This window comes from Ambystoma mexicanum, chromosome 4q, assembly GCF_040938575.1.
Source record: "Ambystoma mexicanum isolate Mex_15411 chromosome 4q, UKY_AmexF1_1, whole genome shotgun sequence".
Lineage (NCBI taxonomy): Eukaryota > Metazoa > Chordata > Amphibia > Caudata > Ambystomatidae > Ambystoma > Ambystoma mexicanum.
Genome location: NC_090928.1, coordinates 365,125,808 through 365,152,112, shown reverse-complemented (window position 1 = coordinate 365,152,112; position 26,305 = coordinate 365,125,808). Strand labels below are relative to the sequence as shown.

Here is a 26,305-nt window from a genome sequence, read left to right as displayed (position 1 = left end):
CGGACCTATGCACAGCATGTGAATCTAAGCAGATACAACCATCAGAAATGCTTTTACGGTAAGTAATGCATTCTCATATATATACTGAACATAAACATGGGCAAAGGAGGCCTCACTTTAGAGTGTCACAGTTAAAAACAATTTTAATTACAAATGAATCTCAGCAGGAGTTGAATGAGCCAAGGAGCCAAAAGTCTTATCAAACAGGAATTGGCTGACATAGGATACAAATTGTGTGAAGGTACAGGAGGGAGGCTTGAGCAAAACAAAATACATCAGAGGACTATTAAAAAATATTAAATACACGAAAAGCTCGATTTCATGGCGTCAGTCACGTGGAAGGATGAAATTGGAAGGATCAGGTGGTCACACCTACGCACGAGGGCAGGCTGTGCTTACACTCCTTAAAATTCTCAGAGTGCAGTACATACTCAAAGCACTAATTGACACTGGACCATTCAGGTGATGAAGGATTGATATAATAATTGGTGGGACGTTAGTTTCTGGATGAGCCCACTAACACCTGGATGTTCAGCCTGCGTGCTGCTAAACATGAGTGGAAAAGTACTGATGGGGGGGGTTAAAAGCAAACCAGTTGTAGAGGACGGTGTAATCAAGGGTCCTATAGTTTGTGTAGCCAATGGAACGTTGTGTATTTAGTGACATTCATAGTGGCCATTTTGAGGGGAGGGCTTAGTTGCCCCACGTGATAAGCACCCTATCACTTTCTTTCACGGTTCTATACTGATATGGAACCTATACGTAGCTATTTATTTGGTGCCCATCACTTTCCCTGATAAGTTTTTGTAGTTTGCCACATAGGTAGTGACACAGGTCATTGTCTATGATTACTATTTTATGTTGTCAGTTTCTACTAAAATGAGTCGAGTAAGAGGATTGAACGACTGCTGATGTTCGTTGTACTCCCTCTTTCATATACTTGTTAATAAAACAGACTCCCCTTTTGCCAAACTACCCGAGTCATTTTGATTATTGATGTCTGACTAAAATCTGCATCCCCATCCATCTCCAGGGTATTGCTTCCCATCTTAAAGGGCTGGGCGACCCTGTTCACTGTTAAGACAAAGATATACAGTAATTGTATTTAGTCAGCAAAACCACATAAGATAAAGTCTTTAAGGAAGGGAAAAAGTTGGTTAATGAGACAGGAGCAGAGCTTAATGTTCTAGAGACACCTTTCAGACAAGCTAACGCTTTAAAATGGTTCTGTGTGATATTTCTTTTTTGTTTGTTTTTTTGTTCATAGGTCACCTAACTAAAAGACCTTTTTTTTCTTTTTGTCCGATTTTGAAGCGACACATAAAGCGAAAAATCACAGTTCCAGCCCCCCGCCCCTCAATCTCATCACTCCACCCTATCCCTCTTGTGAGATTAACCCGAAATCAGGGGGTTCACCCCCCCAAACATCCCTCCCCAAGCCCGGCCACCCCTCCCCACCGAAGATTCCCCCTATCCCCAATCCAATACAAACACCTAACACACACACACGCACACAGAAACCTTCCTCCTCTCCCTCGATGCTGCTTCCGGGTCCTGGAGTGCATGTCCGCTTCTGCGCGCTCTCATGTTTTCGAAAGACCACTATGTGCGGTCACGGAGCAGTCTTTCTAAATCGATCTTTTTTTGTAGTAGTTTTTTTTTTTTTTAAACGACTACTTCAGTTAGGACCTTTTTAAAAGTCCAATGCCTAACTATATGAAAAAGTCAGTGTAGTAGTGGATGCACAGTCTTATGAAGTAGCAGACTAGCAAAAGTCGCTCAGGATACTTTGTCTCTACGAAGTTACTTGGCAATATATCACAATAAGGGAGACCCTGCAAAAGGACTCACTAAAGGGACACAAGCTGGCAAGCTTGGGTCAGAGGTAGAGTGGACACCTCTTCACACTCTCCAGTCACTCTGGAGCGACTTCTTGGTTCAAGGTAAGTTCTACCTTTCACCCCACAGGACCTTAGGTTAGAAGAAATGCCCATAGCTGGATTCTCCTCTGTGCAGCAGCGGCGGACCCGGTGTCCTGATTCCTCGGTCTGGTGATGAAAAGGACGACTCTGAATGGGACTCAGTAGCAGTCCAGAGAGAGGGCCTGTGGCACGGATTTCTTCAATTTCCTTGGTCGTTCTGTGGTTTTGGTGTCTATTTCTCAGCAACAACAAAGGCCTGTATTCGCCCGACTAATCTTCTTCCTTTCTGGAGTCCTGCACTCTGGTGAGGAGACTTAGATGAGCCAGATTGTGCATCTGGAGGTCCAGCTGATGCTCACCAAAGTTCTGAGCGGATTTGGCCTTGCCAAGACGTTGCACTGCAAATGGGTCAGAGGTCTCCTGGTATTCGCAGTCGCCAGCTCTGGGGAGGCACAGCACCTCGGGAGATGACTCAATTTGTAGTTTGTCTCAGGGCTGGTTGGTCCCACCAGCCAAAGGGAAGGAGTTGTCCTCTTTAGAGCTCCTCTGTCGAGTAGAAAACCCGGTCAGGACAGCAGTGGTCGCTTCACGTGCTTGTAAGGGTCTGCAGCCTTCTCTGGTCGCCTTTTGCTTTTGGTTACTTCAATTCCAGTGGTTGACTTGCCTTTCACCTCTGGAACCTCACCTTTTATTCAGTTTTCCCACACACTCCTCTGCAAACTATCTCAGCATTTTACAGAAAGGGTCAGGTGGCTGTCCAGTGGGAGCTGGTTCCATCCAGGCACTCTGGCAGACAAAGGGCAGGGGTGTGAGTAAATTCTCCCCCACTTCCTGCCTGGCCAGACACACTGGAGCCTAGCAGGGAGTTTCGGCCAAAGGCAAAACACACACGCAGACCTCCCCCACTCCCCCCCCCCCCCCCGAATGGTAGAAGAAGGGCTAACAAATAACAGCCACACTAGAAATTGCGAAAAAAGAAAGGTGCACAACCAAGACTGTGAATACAGTCTGCGGTAATAAATAGCACAATAGTCAGTAGAACACGGCCACTTCCACTAGCCATAACTATAGTTTTGTCTGTCACTGAAAAGTCACGGGAGCACAGAGAAGGCGGATACTAGGCATCTTAGCACCCCACATAAGGTGGTGTGTGCTAATCTCTTTGTATAAAGTTTTAGGAAGGATACAAAGTATCCCCCTATCCTTAAGAACTGTACTTTCTTGAGGATGGTAAAAGAATCTCAAAGGAGAACCCAAAGGGTTCCCAGCAACACTGCACATAGGGTGCTGTGTGCTGCAAAAGGTAAACACAGATGCCTTTAAAGAGATGTGGAGGAAAGCAGCCCCCATAAGAAAGTAAAAACATGGAGCACAGAGTTTCCAACGTCAGAGCAAATAAGAATGAATGAGGGGGAGAAAAAGTTGCCCCTCATTCAGGCTGGAAGGAAAAAGGCCCAGAAGTCCAGCAAAAAGTGCTGGGGGTCTCGCTAGAAGAGGGGATGAAGCATAAGAATGATGAATCTCCCTAACCAGCCCCAAGGTCATGGTCATGGTGCGTCTGACTTTCCCTGGCCACCCGGGAGGATACTTTAGGTAGGGTTTCAGTGAGGGATCCATAGGATTCATCAAAGCTGTCTCTGGGATTTGGTGTGTTTTAGGCCATCTGTGACATAGCTTAATCATTGTAAGATGGGCAAACGTTTACTAGCTGAACTGCATGATTTTAAAGCTTTGACTTCTTAAATAGGAAGTGGTATGAAGCTAACCTGTAACCTTGGGCAAACCCGCAGTCTGGTGAAACTAGTCTGGTTGCATTCCCCTTCCCCCCTGACTGGTGTGTTTTTGGAACCTTTGAATGTAGATTCAAATAAGGTTATGTTTTTATTTTTTGGATACTGAAAGGCCTCCCACTTTCCTTTTGTTTGGCTCTTACTATTTTGTATATGCTTGTTCTATATTTTTTTTAATACTTAACCTTTGTTGGAGTGATTTTCTGGTGTGTACCTTCATAGAAAATGTAGGTGTTATGGAGACTTAAGAACTTTTAATTTTTAACCTGGCGGGAGTGAGACCCTTGACCCTTTTTTTCCCACTCTCTCATGTATTTTTCTGTGATTTGAGCTCGGTTTCTTTTTGGTTGTGGAGTCTGACAAACTCCATAGGCATCATCTGTACATTGTGGTACACAGCACCTTCAGTGCAGTGACACATGGAAGTTTTCCAGATTTCCCAAACTTTTAAATACCTTCTCTTGGATAAACTATTGTTTCCAAGAGCAGTGAAGTGAAATAGACCCTACTTACATATTTTAACTTTCTAGACCCAGCACACACCATCTTAACATAGGGTGCTGGAGGGGTTACTTAGTATCCCCTTTGTCTTTTTCATGTAACATTTTATGTTACCCTTTCTACAATTAATGGCTGGTGGCAGTGGTTTACTTTTAACTACCATTGTGTGGGCACCCATCGGTGCCCATTTTGTCAAAATGGGCCGGTCTTCTTTTTTCGCCATTTCTTGTTGGAAAGTTCCTTCTTGGGATTTACTCTGCGCGCCAAACCAGCTTTGGTCCCTTTGTTCATTTTGTCTTTGGCAGGATTCACGAGTGAAGCCCGCCTCTGGCTCCAGTATGTCCGGGAGGGGCAGGAAGTAAGGAAGGTGCCCAAAACTCCCTGTGCTTAATCCCCTTGGTTACTACAGGAATGCACCCAAAGGTGATTGACCGGCTGGCTGTCCAGCAAGGACAGCCACTCTGCTGTGTGATTGACAGCTAGGCTGGAATGAATAGCATAAACCTGCATAAAAGGCAAGGCTTTTTGGCTTGGAAGGCACTGGACGAAGGAATCCGAAGAAGAACTTGGAAGAGACGTCTGCTGCAACTCCTGGACCGTTGATTTGCCCGGTGAAGCCCTGCTGCTGTGCTGGAGCTCCAAATTCGCCTCGACTAGAGAAGCCCTGCAACTACGACTTCTCCCCTTGAGTTGGTAGGACCAATCAACTCCAAAGTGAACTCGTTTGGATATCCTCTCGGAGTCGGCTGTACTTCCACTGCTGCTGCTGCTGGAACCGAAGTGCCAGGGAGAGGAACACCAAACGGAGTGGAACACTTTTAAGTCGGACCCGAGCTTGTGGAAGATCCTACGGACTCTCAGGAAGCAGGACTGACCAAGACTGAGCCACCGCAACAGAGTGCTGCACCCCAGATGCGAGGAAAGTCCAGAGTGGTATCCGAGAGACCGCAGTTGTACTATGTGCTGAGACGCGAGGAGCTGAAACCACAAAGTGCCATTGAATTGAAGTTTGCCCTTTGCTGCTGACGACCGTCCCATTGCAGTGCAGGAGTCCCCAGAAGTCCTCCCTCTTTTCCCCACGACTGAGGCACAGGAACAACAGGATCTGCAGAGCTGCACAGGAACAGAAGCCATTTCTTATAACCAAAGGTACTGTAAAGTTTAAGAGGACTTAACTCTTGTAATGTAGCCTTACTTGTTCTCAGTTGATACTTGTCTTGGTTAACCTTGCAGAGTTGCTTACAGCTTTGTACCTCACAAGCCTCCCAGCTTGTGGCCCTACTTAGATTCTACTTTTTCTACAAAGACTTCTAAAACCTTGTGCAAGACTTTTACTTACCTACAAGAAGTGCTTCAACTCACCTAGACTTTTGCTAACTTAACATTGGCTGGCCTGGCTCCCTGAAAGACTCTTCTTGCCTCGGACTTTGTGTTTTACCTTTCCTCCAGGAAAGGGTTAATTTACTTTGCATTGGATGGTTAAAAAGTACTTACCTGCTTCAGAATGTGTGTAACCTTTGTTTTATTCTTAAACCCTTTTCTTTGACACCAAATTCAGTATTGCTCTAAATGTACCAGTGATTTAATGTCCACAGTGTCCTAGTTATTTAAGTCACCACACGGTGTAGGAATAATCTGTGTGCCATCCCAAATGGGTACTTGCTGATTTAGAGAAACTAATAGAGTGTATTTGTGTTACTGTTCTATTGCTCCCTTCTGAAAAAGGCTTATTCAACTGACTGTTAAATAAATTAATAATTGTTCAATCAAGAAACCTTGAGTATAAGAGTGTAATTGAATACTTATCCCTGTAAACCTCTGTGTAAAACCACTACTGCTCACATTGACCCCTCTTGAGATGAGCCTGGCTGCTTAGCCACACTACCAACCTGTGTAGTACAGATTTATACCAAAGGTTGGGTTCCTATTGCCAGGAGGTTACGGTTGCTGTTGTGCACCAAAGGGTACTTCACAATCTTGCCTAAAAGTAGGCGATACCTTAGGAGTTGCTCTCTTCGCCTCCTAAGAGTTAAGCTTGCCTGCTCTGTCACGTTTACTGTTGAGTCTGGTCAAACGCGAGGTAAACCCTGCCTTGCAGTACAGGTTATTCTTAAATCCTCACCAGATGATTTGTGGAAAATCTTTGAATGCTGAGACCGTGTATGCCTGTGCTAACTTTTGCTTTCCAAAGTCAGTTTTTGACCATTCGTGTTGCGTTACTTGGACTGGGAGGACTTGCCTCTTGTTTTTTTTCCACTTCTTAGATTCTTATGGGAGAAGCTTGTTACTTTTAGAATATTAGGAACATTCTTGACCATTTGCGCTACACCCTAACGTCTAATGCGATCAGAACCACTCTACTAGGCTTATACAGATGGGTCTTCCTCAGGGCTTTTGCTCAATGATCCAATCCAATTTTTAACATTAATAACACTGATTAATTGCAGTGACATAACATATTCCATATAATACATTACCATCATTTAGAAATTGGAATCCATATGTACAGGTACATCTGCTTTTTGCAAATAATTATGGATCAATATAAATTCCCAGCGTTGATTACAAGGAGCAGGGAGAAAACACAAAAGGCTAGTGTTTTTTCTCTATCAGCATCACATTGTAAAAGAACATCCTAGTGATTAGTCACCCTATTAAACCAAGTATCTACTACCACCACCATGGCAGTGCGTCCACCACCAAGACACTACCCCATAGTCAAACAAATACAAACTTAAAGGAAATTATTTTATACCAAACTGGTTTCCTATTATAAGAATTTAATATATCTACTGCAAATGTGCCTTAGTTTTGAGGTATAATGTTCCATAGCGATTACAATTACTGTTATGATTGTCCAAACAGAACCCCAGATCCAGCCACTTCAGTTTTCTAATTGCTTCTCAAATTCTTAATAGCATCAGCGCTGGCAAAATTAATTAATCACTGACTCAAAATTCTGCCCATAGTGGATGGTGTTACAATTTGAAAGATGATCTATAAACGGTAATTACCTTGAAAGCATGAAGCGAAACTCGTGCTATTTTGATAATCCAAAGACATCCCAAATCCTTCATTGTCAGTTTCCTACTTATTTCTCAAATTCTGACTGCGATCAATGCCTGCAAAGTAAATCAGTGATGACGTCTTTAACTGTATTTTGTTATCAGTAGAGAGCCATTTGTTTTGGCGTCTAATGGAGGAGATGTAGGTTCTTTTTGTTTATGCCTAGCGCTGCTCTCAAGGCGTTATTTTATAAAGTTTGTAGCCTCCGGATAGTGATTTTATTAGCACCACTGTATAGGGCATTACAGTAGTCAATTCTGGAGAGTATTAAGGCTCTGGCCAAGATCATGCAGCTGTCAATGGAGAGCAATGGCTTGCCCACTCTTACCAGCTTGCAAGTATAGGCCGTCGAGGAGGCCAGGGTTTTTTACCTGTTTGTCAAAGGACAAAGTGGAATCAAGGTAGTAATCAAGGGTTTTTACTTCCTTGGAGACTTTAATGATATTCCCGTCGATGTTGAATGAGGAGAATTCCTGGGCAAGTTTTTTAATGTTGGCATGTGTACCTATAATTATCAACTCAGTTTTATCGTTCAGGCATAGGCCATGAGTGGCCATCCATGCCTGTATGATAAAATATGCCCTATTCACCAACTCAGTGTCCTTACTATGATCCCCAGAAAGCGGGAGGAGAATCTGTGTATCATCTGCATAGTTGGTGTAGATGATACCCAGATGGTCCAGATCATCAAACAAGGGTTTGGTGAAGATGTTGGATAGAGTTGGAGAGACACAAGAGCCTTGAGGCGCACACTGCACAGGATGGGGGTAGGGTCTGCGACTGCCGATGGAGAGAATACTCTCATAGTTCTCTCGCTCAGGAATGACTCGATCCATCTGATAGCCTCAGAAGAGAAGTGAGTGGCTGAATCCAGGTGTCTACAGAGGACCTTATGGTCTACTAGATCGAATGGAGCTGAGAGATCAAGTAGGAGCAGAAGTACTGTCTTCCCCTTGTATCTCAGCTGGTCAATTTGGGATTTTAAATTGATTAAGGCGGTTTCCGTTCCATATAATGGGCGGAAGCTGGATTGTCTGTCTTCTAGGAGTTTATGCAGTTCTAGGTGTTTTTGAATTTGGTTATAAGCGGCTTTGTCCAGTATTTTGAGTAGAAATGGCACTGTGGTGATAGGACGGTAGTTGGTGGGGATGAGAGGATCTAATGTCTGTTTCTTGAGGAGAGGGAGCACCCATGACCTTTTTAGGTTGGCAGGGATGGTGCCGGAAGCAAAGGAGGCATTAATAAACTTGGTGATGAAAGGAGATAGTTCTCTGGCAGCATCTTTTATTAGTTGTGCTGGGCAGATGTCGCCTTTGCAATTGGAAGGTTTAAGCGAAAGCATGATTTTTTCTACTTCCAGGGTAGACATTTTAGTGAAGTGAAATATATTGTTGTGTGACATAGGTGGATCGCTAGGCGGAGGGATTTTGGGCGAGTGCTGTAGATTCAACGTTTCTTTTTTTTGTTGTATTTTATTTTGGAGCATACTAATTTCGTTTGCTAGTGAATTTTGGATGTCTGCGCACCAGGACTTATCCTTAGTACAAATATCGGGTATGGCTATTGGTGACTGTAGTTCTTTTAGTATGGAAAAAGAGTTCCTTCATACTAGAGTTGGATTTAGCTATACGTTCGTCATAGGAGTTACGTTTTGCCAGGCAGACTTCATTCTTATAATGCAAGGAGAGAGAGGTTAATTTAGTTTTATCCCTGGGGGGGACAAAGTCTCCAGTTGGTTTCACTTTTTCTTTTCAAGAGGCGTAAGTCCCTAAGTTGTGGCGTAAACCATTTATTTAAGTGGGCTTTGGGTTTGCTTGATCTAAGTTTAAGAGGGGCAATTTCGTCCAAAGTAGTGAGTATGATATTGTTAAATTCATGGACTAGGATGCTAGGATCTAGATTTTCTGGCAGCGCAATTAGAGTGGGGAAGATAACCGGGATTACTTTATCTACTGTGATGCTCTTTTTGTTTCTGGTTAAACATGGTGGCGCTAGTAGAGGGGCCGTGGGAGTGGGTCTGGTGGTGGATAAGTTAAAGGACACCAGTGAATGGTCTGTCCAGGGTAGAGGCAAGATGGATGAGATAATACCTGTGCAATTATAATCCGTTATCCAATCTAATATTCTCCCCTTCAAGTGAGTAGGTTTGTTAACTCTTTCTATATAAACCTAGTGCATTGATCGCATTAGCTATATCTGTAGCTTTTTTGTCCATCATGTCATTAAAGCCTATGTTGAAGTCCCCTAATAGTAGTAGTTGAGAGGATGGTTTGAGTATGTTAAGCAGATCCTCCTCGAAGGTGCAAGAGGACCAGGAGGTCTGTATTTTAGATGAATGGTGAGTGATTGTAAATTGTTTATCTGGAATTTGGCAGATAGGATTTCACAAGATTGTGACAATTGGGTAGGGGCTAGTCTAAGGGAGAGACCCATTTTAGAGATGATGGCGATACCACCTCCTTGTGCTCCATCTTGGTCTTGTCTAACTATTGTGTAGCCGTCTGGGATGGCTAACCTAAGCGACGGTCCTGCCGCGTTATGTAGCCATGTCTCCGTAATCGCAAGGACATCCAGGTTATCTTCTGTGATTAGGTCAGCTATGTCGAGGGCGTAGGCGACGAGCGATCTCGCATTGAGGAGTGCTCCTTTAAGGGAAGGGGCCTCTTACAGCTTTGACCTGGATAGGCTTGGCTGTATTAGTATCAGTTAGCTTGGGCTTACGATTATTAGTTTGTAGGGCATTTTTATTAGAAGTAGAATGTGAAGGTGACGAATTAGTGTGACTAGGTTTCGTAATATGCTGATAGTTCGTTTTTAGGTTGGTGGGTGGAAGAGATCATCTCAGTGGTTCATGTAATTTTGTTAGTCTGGCACGGAGTCTATGGTTTCTCAGAGACGTGGCACATGGTAAAGAGGCATAGGTTACTGTACCTAAGGTACTATAGCATTTAGATTGAAGGGAGGTGGCATTATTCATAGCCGTTATGGTCAGTTTAGGTAGGCTAGGATCTAGGATAAGTGTTGGTGGGAACTCAGTAAGGCATACTTGACATCTAGTATCGATCTGTAAGGTGGCAGCTATTATGCAGAACAGAGAGAACAGAGTTATTAGCCTTAACATCCTTCCCAATTAAGCTGCACGAGTAGGGCGATGCACGTAAGGCACCTAGGCCAGATCATAATTAGACAGCAAAAGTAAGGCAGTGCAAGTGAGGCACCTAGGCCCGCCCAATTAGACAGCAAAAGTAAAGCAATGCAAGTGAGGCACCTGGGCCTGCCCCAATTAGACAGCAAAAGTAAGGCAGTGCATATGTGGCAACTGGGCGCCTCGGCCAAATCACAATTAGACAGCAATAGTAAAGCAATGCAAGTGAGGCACCTGGGCCAGATCACAGTTAGACAGCAAAAGTAAGGCAGTGCATATGCGGCGAAGCGCAATTTAAGCAACAAAAACTGGGCATTGCGTGTGAAGCAGTGTACTATGAGAGTGAACCAATGTAGCGTGTGTACCAGGCTATAGTGTGTAACAGGTGGTTATGGAATGCACACGAATAAGTACACGTGCGCAGGAATAAGGCAAGATATGGTGCCGCAATGGCTCGGTAAGGGTTCCACCTTGAAGGGGGTGTACAGTACCTTTTAGTTAATGTGGCGCTGCTGGATGTGGAGCCTTAGTTGGGCAGGGGTTCTGGCAAACGGCAGGGTAGGCCAGGACAGGCTTGAGAAATCAACTCAATATTAAACACCAGTACACTGCAGTATCAAACTCTAAGTTATTAAGACAGTTTGCGCTCCCCTGAAAAAGGAGCCAAATAGCACTTCAACACTTTTAAATAGGAATAAAAAGCATAGGTTTGTACAGAGGGTTAGAAAGCACTTCTTTTAGTTAATGCAAAGGTTCAATGTACCAGGAGGGTCAATTTGATTCAATAGGCCAGGCCAAAGTCAATAGTTTAGTGTTCTTGGATAGGATAACACAGTTCTGGTACAAGTGGAGAAGTCTTTGTAAAAGTTTTCAGTAGTAGTTCAGCCGATAAAGCAAGATATGTCGGGTCACAAGCTGATTAGGCCTGCGAGTTGGGAAAGTTGCACGAACTTCCACCGCGAGAGTTGGAATCTCTCAACCATATAACACAGTACCTTAAATTGGAGCAAAAAGATGCAGCTGAAGACGTTGGTTCCTGGCAAGTCCTGCAGGTCTCGCTGTTCTGTGCCTCAGTCGTGGGGACAAGAGGGAGGATGTTGGGGAACTTCTGCACGGGATCGTTGTCGGAGCAAACAAAATGGCATCACTTCAGCTCAATTAGCTGTGGCTTCCAAACACAAACTGGTGTCCTTCCCCCTGGTTAACCTTAACCAGCTCCAAGAATGGTATCCAGGCGTTTGCTGAGTTGATTGGTTCCAACAACTCAAAGGGAGAGCCCGTCCTTGAAGGAGCTTCTCTGTCGATTGGAGATCTGGCAATTCGGGGTTGCAGCAGGGCTTCACCGGGCAAACCAACGGTCCAGTGGTTGCAGCAGCTGTCCTCTTCCAGCTCGTCTTCGTTTTTTTCGTTCCAGTGGTCGACTGTGCCTTCCAGTCCTGAAAACTCACCTTTCAAATGGTTTTCTCCCATTCATTCCAGCCTAGCTGCCACTCGCCCAACAGGGTGGCTGTCCTTGCCGCACAGTCAGCCAGCCAATCACGCCAGAGTGCATTTGGGTCTCCCAGGAGACTAAGCACAGGGAGTTTTGGGCACCTCCCTCACTTTCTGCCCACCCCAGACACTCGGGCGCCATGGGCGGACTTCAGTCCTGAAGCCCGCCAAAGGCTCACGAACAAAGGGGCCAAACGTGGTTTGGCGCGCAGAGTTAAACCCAAGAAAGACCTTTCCACAAACAGCAAAAAAAGATGACTGGAGTCTTTATTTTTTCCAAAGGGGTCCTGGGGTGCCATATTGAAAAACATGGCTACCCTGATTTTTAGCTACCGGTGTACGATGTCGGGAAAAATCATGGTAGTTTGTTATAAAACCACTGCCACCAGCCATTTCGATAGGAATGGGTAGCATTTGACTGCTACAAGAGTTTCTAGACACAGGGGATACTAGGTAACACCTCCAGCACTCCATTGTAAGATGGTGTGTGCTGGGTCTATGAATTTAAAAAGACTAGTAAAGTCAATTTAACTTTACATTCTCTGGAGAACAGTAATTCGTCCCAGAGAAGGTATTTAAACCTTGGGGAGTCCAAGGGACAACCCTGTGCCACTGCACTAAAGGTGCTGTGTTAAACAACAATAAAAAGATTATGCCTTATGGGGTTATCTAAAACTCCATAACCAAAGAACACAAGAGTACAATACACATCAAAATACCTGAGAGAGTGGGCGAAAGGCTCACACTTTCTCCAGGGGAAAAAAACAAGTCCTCAAAATCCAGAAAAGTTGCTGGGGGTCTCTAAGGTGAAGGGAAATGAGCACATTTCTGAGAATTCTCCCTAACATACAACCCTCTGCCTTCTCAGGCACACCCACCAATCGGGTGCATGCGCCTTCTGCGCACCACCTCAAAAACATCACAACTATGTCAAACATTGATCGTAAAAGAGGTTCTGCACCTTCTCGTGCTCTGAGTCCTATACACAAACCTCACTGGTGACGTCACCTCTATAATGCATAAGTGAAGGACACAAAATCGCCAATATCTGCCTCTTCACAATATTGACGAAAACATTTCCCAATGACATTGAGACCTCGACAAGTACAAACATATATTCACAGCCATCTTCCTACTCCCTAACAGGGAATACCAATATTTCACATGCTCCATCTGTACCTACAGCGTCACCTTGTAGATGAAACGTGTCCGCGAGACTTAACCAGAAGAACACCTTCCCCGATTCAAGCTAGCTTCACTTGCTGTGCCCTAAACACGGGGATACCATAATCCATGGCCCGCGCTACAACGCCCAACCCACAGGAAATACAATATTTACACAACTTCTGCCATCCGTTCCCTTAAATCAATCGTCTAGGCCACTGCCGCAACTAATCGCCTCAAGATGGAATGTTCCCTAACCACAAACAATTAACGTCCACATCTGCTTCTTGCCACCCAATACTCAACACCACCCCACACCCAACATCTGTTGACCACCTTTCCCCATTTGCTGTATGGCTCACTTAATACTTACACTCCGTGATCCGCTGATGCCGCTCGGTCACTGGCTTTCCCCAAATGTGCCATTCGGCCCTTCTGGTCTGCTGGGCGCCCCACGGACAGGATTTTCTCCAAAGCGTGCTCCCGACGGCCTCTGCATGTGGTGGACCTTCTGTGTGGTCCTTGTTTTCCATGGGTCAACTCTCAGCCCCCAGGCGTTGACGGAAGAGCCGGCTTGGTGCTGATCGAACATAGCAACCCTCCTCTGCTACTAATTTGTGAGGCAGGCCAGAGAACCAGGGGTTCGCATCACAAATCACAGCTTAGCAGAGTACCCAGGGTACCATTGAACCCTCCCGTGGCAATGACAGAAGACTCGGCCATAGGGCCAGTTAGAACTGTCTTTTATTTTCCTAACAGACAGGGATCATACAGGAAATGCAAAAATCTCCGGCAGTCACAGCTACTAAGCCCGTGTCATGAGTTTGTATCCAGTAGTGACGTCACAATATCCAACCTTTCTCCAAAAACCTAAGGTCCAGCTTTATTGGGTAGTTCGGGTAGTAACATCTATAGGTATCCCCATATGAGTTGTCTAACTTGTCCTTCCATGTCAGGTAGGTTCACCTGAGACTTCCCCAAAGACTATCTATAACATGGTTGCATGGTTTGCAGGATGGCCTTTGGCCCTTGCCCCATTACACACCACCCCAGGATTTGTGCTCTTTGATTGGCTGGAGCGGGTCTCCCCAGACCTGGGATCCTGTTCTGTTCACATCACTCGGTGTACCTTTTCAAGGTAATCCGAGACTGTGTCCCCATTGTTGCCACTGGTATAGGCAACTAGCCTGTGAGAGTGTCTGCAGGTTGCAATGTCTGTTGGACAACACATGTAAAAATTTTGTCTGTCTTCGTTGGGAACCACTTCTCTTCCCACTGCGGGCAAATGGCTGTTTTTGGGCTTGGCCGAGTCACATGGGTGAGGACTGCAAAACTGAGCTTTTAGGGCTGCAATTAGTGAGGATTTATTCTGTTATTTTGCAGGTGGCTCCCTGCCCCGCCAGCCAGGAATGTTCCTCCTGCCCTTTTCCTTGGCTATGAGCACTGGCTCTGTGCTGCGGAGTCTGAGTCTGCATCTCTTCTTCTCTCATTCTGAGGCTTTTGCCTTCATGTGAATTCACTACAGTCATTCTAGTGTGTGTGTGTGTATATATGTGTGTGTGTGTATGTGTGTGTTTTTATTATTGTCTCCTTAGAGGTTAGTATTATTCGGCTCTTCCAGGTTCCTTATACGTCCCTGTAGCTCCATATGGTTAGTTGCAATAAAGCGGTTGCAAGCTTGCTGTGTGTGACTTTTGCTTTCTTGAGTTTTTCCGTTTGGCTAGTGAAAAGGAAAGGCTTCTGACAGTATGCATTTGTCCTCGATCTACAGAACTGTGTATGCATGTTCTTCGTGTCTGCGTAACTGCGTGCAGGAATGCAAGTTTACTTCGTGACTCATGTTACTATGTCGTGGTGTCACTAATGATGTCAGCACGGTTGGATATTTATCATTAGTCAACTTGGTCCAGTGATGGGGTACCTGTATCCATGAAGACATCAGCTGGTTAGGGGTTGAACGTTACCGAAGAGAATATCTGCTCACATAGGTGGAAGCCACCGGTGCACCTGGGGGTTGGACAAACAGCAACTGGCATATCTCGTTTCTCATCCTTCGGCCTGGCATATGCATGGGGGACATGAGGGCTATTCCACGGAGCCTCTCCAGGTATATCTAACCTAGTATATTACTATCCTGAATGTATAACCTTAGGTTTGATTCACCTTGATTTGCTTCAGGTTCCTCTAAATGGGGTTATACCTTGGTTTGCATACAAGAGGCATTGAGTTGGTTTTTATGATTGGGTTTATATGATGCTATAGTACTTACCCAAGATTTATCCTGGTTTACTTGTATTTAAATGAACCCTTTATTTTTTACAATACATAGTGTTTCAGTGTTTCTTTGGACCATATGTATGCTACAATTTCTTTGTACCAAGCTACAGCCCTCTCTCCCTCCTAACATAAGCCTGGCTGCTCTGTCTATGCTACCAAATGTTCTCGGGTGGTACAGCTTTATACTGAGAGTGGATTTATGTGCTGTCTCAGTTGTATGGTTTTATGAAGCCCTTGGTTGGACTTTAGAAAAACACGCCCTAATGGAGACCATTAAGGTGGTAAAATGTTAATGATTATGTATATTGACCTTGTTTTGTTACACACCATTGACACACTTCCTTTAATATTATTGAAAAGAAATTACCTGTTTGTATTCTCTGCAGGAGATTCCTGAAAAGTGGCATATTATGTCCATTGCAGATAGGCTGCTGCCAGAACAGCTGCTGACGGAATACATAGTGAAAGTTAGCAGTGGCCAGGAGGTTAATGCTGAAGACTCTGGCATGCTGGCCTTTCACTTAAAAAACTTCATTGAAGTCTTGAAGTCCCCACCATCTTTTGTGAAAGGTACAGTTTGGTGCAAATGCAAACTCCTGCTTTACACAGCTCTATTTAGTGCTCTGTGTCCCTCCTTCACTTAGCCTTCTTCATGGCTCCATCTCTGTCACTTCCTCCCTTTCTCCAACCTTTTCGTTTCTTACAAATGTCAATTTTTCTTTTTCATTTTACAAGCCCAGTGTTACATGATTGTGTTCTTTTGCTTCTTGTGCACAGGGGAAGTGTGGTGGAATCCTGAAAGAATGGACGAGGCGAGCCGAGACTTTGTACGCCTGCTTTTGGGACTGTTCAATGTCACCATCAGTGGTGCTGGCGAGGGCAGCAATGCTGTGAGCTATAGAGCATTGATGAGTTTTCTTTTTAAGGTATTATTTTATCTTGAATTACTTCTAATAATTGACAATATAATATTTGTTATCTGCTCAGAACTAAGAACAACCACCCAGTCGAACGATGCATGAGTGTAGTATTGAGGCAATTGCAAAAAAAGTATTTGAGCCTGTTGTCCTTTAATGTTCCCTTCTGCATAATAAATGCAAAAAAGCTAGTCAATGTTGCCAATAGATTTTGCACATCAGCAGCAGCCTGCTTCATGCTTACTACTTCCACAGCTTCCTGTTACAGTAGACACCAGTGTGAGGCAAAAGCACCAAACTCTATATGCCATTTATTTATTTGAGAAGGTGGTTTCAAACTTTTTCAGCAAGGTATCCTTGATAGTACTTGTTAGGACAGTTTTTCTGAAGTCCAACTAAGGTCGTAGTAAAACCATTCAACTGAGGCAATACAAGACTCCACTCTTAGTATAAGGCTTTACCACCTGAGTTCAGGGTAGCGTAAACAGAGCAGCCAGGCTTATCATAGGAGGGAGAGAGGGCTGTAGAATCAGTACAAAGACAATTTAGGACAGCAAACAGCTACCACAAGTTAAGTAAAATCTATACACTTTTTAAAGGAGCCATCAGCAACTTAAAGGCAGGTATAAACCTCAGACTATTTTTGAGTCTGTCTAAAACAGACCACGGAAAGCAAAACCCAGTGTTACGCTTTATGAATGACTCCAGGTTATTCTAAGTAGATCAACCCTAATGCAGACTTATTCTACACAGGCTAATAGCAAGTCTGGGGAAGCAAGACCTAGTTGGGAAACATATACACCTATTCTCTGAAAGAAATGGGGAAGCCAACAGCATTTCTTTAGGGTAATTGGGCCAGCCAATTTACAGGTGAGTAAAATAACCTTACATCTACTTTGCAGAATGGGAGAACGTTTCTAATGTAAGTTATCCCTTTTGTAACACTTCACTCTCAGGGTTACAGTTACCAAGGCAAAAGGCACAATCCTTAGAAGTCTTTCCCATATTCTTGGAGCATGAGTGTTCTCAGTGTTAGAAGGAGGTCACTAGGATCTAGTGGCCAAAAGGATAGGTTCTTAAGCAGTAAAAGTCGGAGTTCCAAAGTCAGTTGAAGGTGCAGGGTCTTCACTGAAGACACACTGGGAGGATTCCAGCAGGGGCCCTGGGTGAACTGGACGAGAGACCTCCCGATCACATAAAACACCCCAAAACTATGCAAGAATCACAAGAGACTCAAGGTAAGTAAATACCCAAGAAAAACAAGAGTTGATGGCTGGAAGGTTTAGAATAAATCTTGACCTTTGTCATTGCTCTGGGCAACCCTCTAGACCATCGTTCTTCGTCTGCCAAGCGATTACAAAAGGGGAAAGACCATAGGCAAATCAGGCTTGGTCCCACCCCCAAAGGGGTAGTCCAGCCCGAACTGCTAAGTCACATCCCTTTTGCATGAGACCACAAGCATCCCCAGACATGTTTCAGCCTTGTTGGGCGTCATCAATGAGGAGTAGCTTGGGTCTCTAGGCCCAGCAGGCAAGGGGGTATGCCGAGACGTGGGTCCCTTGCTCGTGCGCTGTAGGGAACCAAGCTGCACCTCACTGATGAGGCCCAACAAGGCCGAAACATGTCTGTGGTTGCTTGTGTTTCCGTGTAGAAGGGACCTAGCCTAGCAGTTCGGGCTGGGCTGCTACCATAGGTGGCAGTACCTGACTGATTTGCATATGGCTGGACCCCTTTTGCAATGGCGCAGGCGGGCTAAAAAACGGTGGTGTGGAAGGTTGCCCAGAGCATTGCCAGTGGTACAGATTCATTCAAAACCTTCCACCCATCACTTTTGTGGTCACAGTAAATACCCAAGCCAGCACAGTACCTCAGCACAGAAGATGATTTTGCAGAAGGAGAACTTCAGAATCTGTGGTAAAAAACGTGGTCATTGAATTCCTTCATTAATTAGACAGAAGACAGGACACTGGAATTACTTTTGCAGCAAGGATCCCGGAAAAGGCACCAGGCAAGGTTTTCCTCGTGGCTGGATGCGGCTGTCAATTTGGCGCTTTTTCATGAGCACAGAAAAGTCAGAATATCGTGGTCGGATTCTTGTCATTTACAACGTCCAGCATGGGTGGGGGGACTTTCCGGACTGGAATCGTGCCCCTGGAGATCCAGCAGGATGCCCACGAAGTTTCAGCGGGATTAGGAAGACCGTGCACACCACAATAGCTCAAGGCCCCAGGGTATTGGGGTTTTGCATCCCTGCAAGTTCGCAGCATGCGTGGGATGGCTCAAAATGCAGGTCTTCTTGAATCTAGTGGGTCTCACCAGGCTCTGGGTCAGGCCGTTGTTTTTGGAGTTTCCAGGTTGATTGGAAGGAAGGGCTACAGCAGGCTCCGGTTACACTGCAGGCTCTCCGGTACCTGGAAATGGTTTCTGCCGCAAATCAAATTCTTCATCTTCCTCTTCGGTTTTGGTTCCAGTGGTCGACCACCTCTTCAGCTTCCAGCATCGGACTTCTATGTAGGAACCCAGCCAATCAAACAGCCTTGCAGCATTCAAACTTGGGGGGTGGTGGGAGGTTGGGGGGGGGTTGGCAATCCTTTCAGGACAGCCTTAATAAAATGTAAAAGGTATCTAAAGATCCTTTCTACCCTTGGGAACGATAGTTCCCACAAGGTTAGCCAGATAAAGTTAAAAGGTGAGCCCCTAGGGCAGAGGTCTTCAAACTGTGGGGCGCACCCCCCAGGGGGCACGGCTGCATCCCAGGGGGGCGCGAGAGAGGCCAGCATGAAATGTAAAAAAAAAAAAATACTTTTTTTTTTTTAAGATTGGATGAAATAGGCAGGGGCAGCTCACATGGTTGGACTGGACCATAATACTGTCTCAGGCACCATGAAAAAGCGCCCCGCAGTTGCAAATGGATATTCATTCCTTTAGTCACAGGCTGTCTGAATAGTACCCATGGGGGTGTTTTTTGTTAAATTGTAAGCAAATTGTGATATTTAAAAAATATTAATTCAGCAACAATGGTCAAAGCTACTGGCTGCATAGCCTGGCGGCTCATCCATAACGTACGAAGGGGCGTTCAGTTCCCCAGCCACACATGCTCACTGAGCCATGCAAGGCTGTGGGCGTTTTGCTTAGACAGCCTTGTATAGCTCATTGGACATGCTGGCTGGGGCACTGCATGTCTGTATGTGCGAGAAGGAGCTCCTGCGCCTCCTCGCACATACGGATAGAGTAACCTGTAGCAGGGCATTTCAGCACCCAACGCGCAGGGCCTGCAGAAGGTAGGTTTATGTTATATATTTTTTTTTAAAAAATATGTGTATGGATGCGTGAATGCTTGTTTTCTGAGTGAGTGTATGGTGCTGGGTGCTTGCATGAATGATGGAGTGATTGCTGTGTGAGTGTATGAGTGAGTGTTTGTGTGTTTGTTTGGTTTGGTCCGTTGAGCTGATCTTGGTGAGTGGAGGTAGAGGGGGGGAAGGAGGGTTGTAACCCCGGAAGCCCCCTTGATTGGTTTAGGCTCCCTGGCTGCGCTCGGTCGCTATGGCATTTTGGTGGGAATTATTTATGCCCCTCCATTAAAAAAAATCACCAGCTCCCACTGGCCCTCGGACTGTGCTGGGAACGGGGTGGGGGAGCCCAGGGACTGTGATGGGAGCAGGATGTGCGGGAGCACTGGGATAGTGGTGGGAGCAGGGTGGGGAGAGCCTGGGGTCTGTGATGGGGTGGGGGAGAGCCCAGGGACTGGGTAGGAGTGGGATGAGGGAGCCCAGCGACTGTGAGGGGAGCAGGTGGGGGAGCCCAGGGACTAGGGTGCGGTGACGGCGCGCAGTTCATAGCCATTTCTATATATTGTCCATTTGGCATTTTTGGGGGGGCCCAGCCTGTCCAAATCTTGCTCAGGGGGGGCCCAGGCCAAAGAAGTTTGAAGACCACTGCCCTAGGACAAACCAGCAACAATAGGCACTTATTGCCAAAACGTTGTCAGAGGATAAATTATAAAAGACACTATGAAGAGTCTTAAAAATGACACCCATAAAAAGAGTAAAAGATTCTGCGAGTGTGATGAAAAGGTAAAAGGAGGTATAAGGAAAAAGAATCCAACAGTAAAAGCAAAAGGAAGATGTATCATTGCTATGAAAATCTTACTTCACAGTACAGACAGCTGGTAGGAGACAACAAGCTTGGCGATTTTTAGGAAGTGTTTTAATAAGGCAAATCTTACTTCCTTCAAGCCCCAGCACTATTACTGGACTTCCTTGATTTTTTAAATTGACTTTTGAGGGTGTTGGGGAGAATTCTCATTTATGTGCTAATTCCTTCAACCTTAGAGACCCCCAGCTCTTTTGCTGGACTTTAGGACTTTACATTTTTATCCTGGAGTGAGTGATAACTTTTTCTCTCGCTCATGTTTTTTTGATCTTATTTGGATTCTGTATTCTCTTTGTTTTTGGAGTCTGACAAACTCCAAAGGCATCTAAGTTTGTATTGTGACACACAGCACCTTCAGTGCATTGCCACAGAGAAGTCTGTTGGATTTCTCATAAGGTTTAAATACCTTCTTTTGGATAAACTGTTTCCAAGAGTAGTAAAGTGAAATTGGCTTTACTTACCTTTTCTCTCTGTAGACCCAGCACACACCATCCTATGTGGAGTGCTGGGGGGGGGGTCACTTAGTAGCCCCTTTGTCTACTTACTTATATAACATTTTTTATGTAACCCTCACAACTTTTAATGGCTGGTGGCAGTGGTTTATTTTCCTACCATTGTGTGTTTTACCGCAGGCTGAACCCATAGCTGCAGTAGTGCACCCATTGGTGCCCAGTTTGTCAAAATGGCCCGGTCTTCTTTTTTCTCCATTGCTTGCTTGTGAGGTCATTCTTGGGTTTTACTCTGTGCGCCAAACAAGGTTTGACCCTTTAGTTCGCTTTGCCTTTGGCGGGCTTCAGTGCTGAAACCCGCCTCTGGCTCCAGTGTGGCTGGCAGGGCAGGAAGCGAGGGAGGCGTCTGAAACTTCCTGTCCTTAGTCTCCTTGGTTACCTGAAAGCACCCAGTGCTGATTGGCTGGCTGTCCTTGCAGGACAGCTACCCTGCTGTATGAATGACAGCTTGGCTGTGCGTGAAGGGGAGAAACCTACACAAAAGGTGAGGTCTCTTGAACAGAAGGCAGAGTCGACCACTGGAAGAAATATCTGACGAAAGAAACTGGAAGAGAAGCTTGCTGTAACCTCCTGGGCCCTTGAAATGCCCGGTGAAACCTTGCTCCAGTGCTGAAGCTCCCATTTCTTATCGACTAGAGAAGCCCGGAACGGACACTTCTTCCTTTGGGTTGGTGGGACCAACTAACCCCAAGATGAACTTTGTTGGAAAACCTCTCCCTGGTGGGTGGACTTCTTCGCTGCTGCTGGAACCGTGTGCCAGGGGTCAGGAAAACCAGAATCGAGTTTGTCTTTAAGCCGGAACAGAGCTCCACGAAGATCCAGAGGACCTTCCTGAAGCAGGGCTACCCAAGCCCGAGCCACCTCACCAGAGTGCTGTTCTCCAGGAGCAAGGGGAGCCCATCAAGTGTCCAAGAAGCGCAGTGGTGCTATTGACTGGTAGCTGAAACCGCTAAGTGCCGCTGAATTGGAAAGAGCCGGTAGGTGCCGCTGAACTTCAAACCGCAGTGCAGTAGTCCCCAGACGTCCTCCCTATTGTCCCCACGAATGAGGTCTGGGATCTGCAGGACTTCACCAGGAACAGAAGCCAGCTGGACCCTCTTCTTCCAACCTAAGGTACTATCTAAGACTAAGGGGTACTTGCCTCGTGTCTGTAGCTTGCTTGTTCTCACTGGAGATTTGCAGTAGCTGCTTTTTGCAGAGTTGATTCCAGCTCTACCCGTCACAAGCCTTACAGCTTGTGACCCGGGGGCTTAGGGGGCGTGGCCAGCACGCATGAAGTGAAGACTGATCTCCACGAAGCTCCTGCCCATGATCCTGAAGCGCGAACAATCGCGGCCGAAATAATGCAGCTCTGATGCTGAAACTCAGCTGAGCCATAGACGAACCACTTCTGGGGCATCGACGAAAATACCGGAGAAAATCGGCGCGGGCAACGTTGAAAACGAAGCGCCCTGAGACTCCCCCCCCCCACCCCCCCCATGACGTCCAAGATGGCGGCCTGACCGAGGGACCCACAACGCTACGGCCTGTCGGGAGCGTAGGATCGAAGGGCGGACTGCGGCCACAACCACACTCCTCCACCAAGCGCAGGAAGCGAACGACCGTCGGGCTCCCGCTGCACCACCCCGCGGAGGGAGAAAGCGGAGAATCTCGCGGCGACCAGAAAGCGGAGAGAGGCGGCGGGCGGTAGGACCCTCGGGGATCCTGCGCCTCCGATCCCTGTCCCCGCCGGCCCGCCGGCGCGAGCACACGCAGAAGCGACGCATCTGGGTATCGGTGAGGGCCCCAGCCGTAAACCCACGGATCCCCCAGCCCGGGACAAGGCCCAGATTGGGAAAGGCAACCGCATCCCCGACCAGCATACCAGAAGTAAGTGCCTACCCTTACGAGCGGGCACACGGCCCCACACCATCACCCACCGGCAGGGGCCAACGCCCACCCCACCAATTGCACTGTGCGGCAACACCCAATGCATTGCGGATAGCGTTGGGGGGGGGGGGGAGACCCAGGAAGACGGGGACACAACTGAGGTCGCACCTCGGACCTGCCCCACACCACCAACTCCCGGGGAGAGCTATCGTCCTCCCAGCTACCCGAACTGTGAGGCCACGGACAATCCGCTGTGGATCGCGCCGGGAGGGCGCCACGGGCGGACGGTGACGTGGTTGTAGCAGGACCGCGGATCCACCTAACCACCCCTTACGGCCAACGGGGGAGAGCACGAACACCAAACTAAGGTGTGACCCAGCTCTGAAACGATCCCCGGAGGAGAGATCCTTACAACTCATAGGGGCTACTAACCAAAAACTGGCACTGGCAAAACCAGAACCATCAGGCGGTGTAATGTCTCCTCCCAAAGGCAGATCAAGAAATATAACGATGGACTCATTTACCACTTCCAAACCAAAACAGCAGATACCACACGCAGAGAACAACATGGCCGAGGCACCACCACCGGCGGCGGACCCTCGTGACTCACAGATCCTTCAGGCAATCGCAGCACTGAGAACAACGGTGGAGGACATGAGGGGGGAAATAATATCAGACCTCCAATTAATAAGGCAAGATGCCCGGAACCTAGCTGAAAGAGTCACCGCCACAGAAGTCACCACACGTGAGACCTCAGAGGCGACGCAGGGGCTACAAGCGAAAGTCAAAGCGCTAGAAACAACGGTGGCAAGACTAGAAGCAAGATCCGAGGAAGCAGAAGGCCGGGCCCGACGGAACAACGTTCGAATCTTGGGAATCCCAGAGGGCATGGGAGGGCTCAGACCCCACAGAATTCATAGAATCGCTGTTGCTACAGGAAATTGGGGCAGGCAACCTCACCCAGGGGTTCTCCGTGGAACGTGCCCACAGATCTCTCCAGAAACGGCCACCCCCAGGGTCCTACCCGAGACCTATGATTGCAAAAATTTTGAATTTCAGGGACCGAGAGACTATACTGAGGTTCTCCAGAGAAGGGGGAGAGATCAAAAGAAATGATGCATTAATAGTCATGTACCCTGACTACACGCCGGTGGTGCAGCGGGCAAGAAATTCCTTCGTACCTATAAAGGCCAGATTACGCAAACTGAATCTTAAATACATGTTGCTGTACCCAGCAAGACTTAAAATAATACACAAAGGGAAGGCGATCTTCTTGGAGACCCCAATCGCAGCAAACCTATGGCTCGAACACAATAACCTAGCGGAAGACACTGAGGAGCAGGCGAAAAGCAGCAAATGATGATCCCGCAAGAGTCCAATGCAAATGAAACCGAACGCAAAGATTGAATCCAAACCCGCATCAAGGAAACAACAAGATTGGGCAGGAAACAGGAGCCCCACTCACAAGACAGCTGCTGAACCCCCCCAACCGACAAGGTGTAGTCAACGCAGCTACACACTGCCCGAACCCGAAGACCTGGAGAGGTATGGAAGGCTTGGGAGCCCCCGAGCGTTGTGAGTTTGAAACAACTGCTGGGGGCAGTTTCTTCTTGTTGATTTGTAGTGTTAATCCATTCCCCGGAATGGTAGTTGAAATAGTTAGTAGGTCTCCAAATGAAAAAGCACAACTGGAGGGCCGGTGGGCTGGAATCCACGAGCAAGTGATGACCTTGAGGCCCTAGATGAGATTGCAAACACTTCAGGGAGAAGCAAGACCCTCCCGTGTCTTCAACATAACCTAGATGGCAACGCACATTAGGATACTAACCTGGAACGTGAGGGGCCTGGGCACTTACCTTCGTAGGAACAGAATCAAATCCTACCTAGGCAGGAAAAAAGTAGACATAGCCCTGATACAAGAGACACACTGCAACACGGAAACAAACGCAAAGCTTAATGAGCACTGGGGGGGGACAGGGCTTTGGAGCACCCTACTCTAAATACGCCAGAGGGGTTTACACTTGGATCAACCCACGGACACCAATCCACCTGCATAAAACGGAAACGGACCCAGAGGGCAGATACCTCATAATATGGGGCACCCTCGACCACAGAGAGATCTGCATAGTTAACTCATACTTCCCCAATAACAACATCCCCAACCACCTGAAAACATTAGGTTCCAAGATGGTGCAGTACAGGGAGGGCTTCTTTTTGTGGGGAGGCGACTTTAACTGTGTCCATGACTCAGAACTGGACAGTTCCTGGTCCCCACAGAAGGGTCCCTCCGCAGCCACTCTATCCCTAGTCACCTTATTAAAGGAACTAGATCTGACCGACACGTGGAGGGAATTACACCCAGTCGAAAGGGCCTACTCGTACTACTCATCACCTCACAAACTCCACACCAGGCTCGATTACTTCTTCATAAGCAAAGAACACCTACCCCAAGTAAGAGATACGCAATACCTAGGGAGGACTATCTCCGATCACTCCCCTCTTCTGCTAGACTGGCAACACAACAGCCCCAGACCGCCCATCCCCATGTGGAGAATGCCCGCCGAGGCCTTAATAGATCCAGCCTTCAGGGAGGAACTACATGAAGTTATAGAGAACTACATAACGGAAAACTCAGGTAGTGTCGAACATGCCAGTACATTATGGGACGCCCTTAAAGTAGTCACGAGAGGGGAAGTTATAGCGAAAGCCGGAGGAATCAGGAGAACCTTAAAGACCGCACTTGAACAGAAAGAATGCGAGATATTAAAACTTGAATCCACCCCAGTGGATACCCCCGGGAGGGAAAATAACCTTAGAACTCTTAGGGAGGACTGCTCAGGGGCATGGGACAGATTAGCCAAATTTGATTTCATAAGCAGAACAAACAGGACACACTCAGAAGCTGACAAACCTGGCCGGTTACTAGCCTGGCTTTGTAAAAGAGAGCACCCTAAACACATAACCACGATACTACAGGATGAACATGGTGTAGAGCATAGAACCCAACAGGGCATCAATGATGCCTTTAAAGCTTACTATGCCAGACTATACTCGCATACAGAAAAAGTCCCGCAAGAACAAATCTTGGACACCATAGAAGAAATAGGGCTACCCAGACTATCGCCAACACGATCCGACACTCTAGACTCTGACATCACACAAGAGGACATAACAGAAGCCATTCGCTCCCTGGCCACATGTAAAACCCCGGGGACCGATGGGCTCCCCCCCGAGTTCTATAAAGCATTTGAACCTTCCCTGACCCCCTACTACACCGGGTCTTTTTAGAAGCCTACGAAGAAGGCATCCTACCAGACAGCATGAGAGAAACCCTGGTGATACCAATGCTCAAGCCTGATAAACCTCCCGATAAATGCGACTCCTAACGACCGCTCGCTATGCTAAATTATGACGTTAAAATATTGACGACGATCCTAGCAAACCGACTCTCTAAAGTGATTGGAGACGTCATACACATAGACCAGAATGGCTTCATACCCGG

At 46.7% G+C, this 26,305-nt stretch overlaps 1 protein-coding gene across 2 annotated transcripts in view; it reads left to right on the top strand.

Moving 5' to 3' along the window:
• Positions 1–26,305, top strand: part of HEATR1 (HEAT repeat containing 1) — a 1,158,897-nt gene that overhangs the window by 478,257 nt on the left and 654,335 nt on the right. For both annotated transcript variants that reach the window (XM_069607931.1, XM_069607932.1), the window contains exons 18-19: positions 15,743–15,926; positions 16,134–16,282. In XM_069607931.1, the coding sequence (XP_069464032.1) occupies positions 15,743–15,926; positions 16,134–16,282 (333 nt within the window). The remainder of the gene's footprint in view (positions 1–15,742; positions 15,927–16,133; positions 16,283–26,305) is intronic.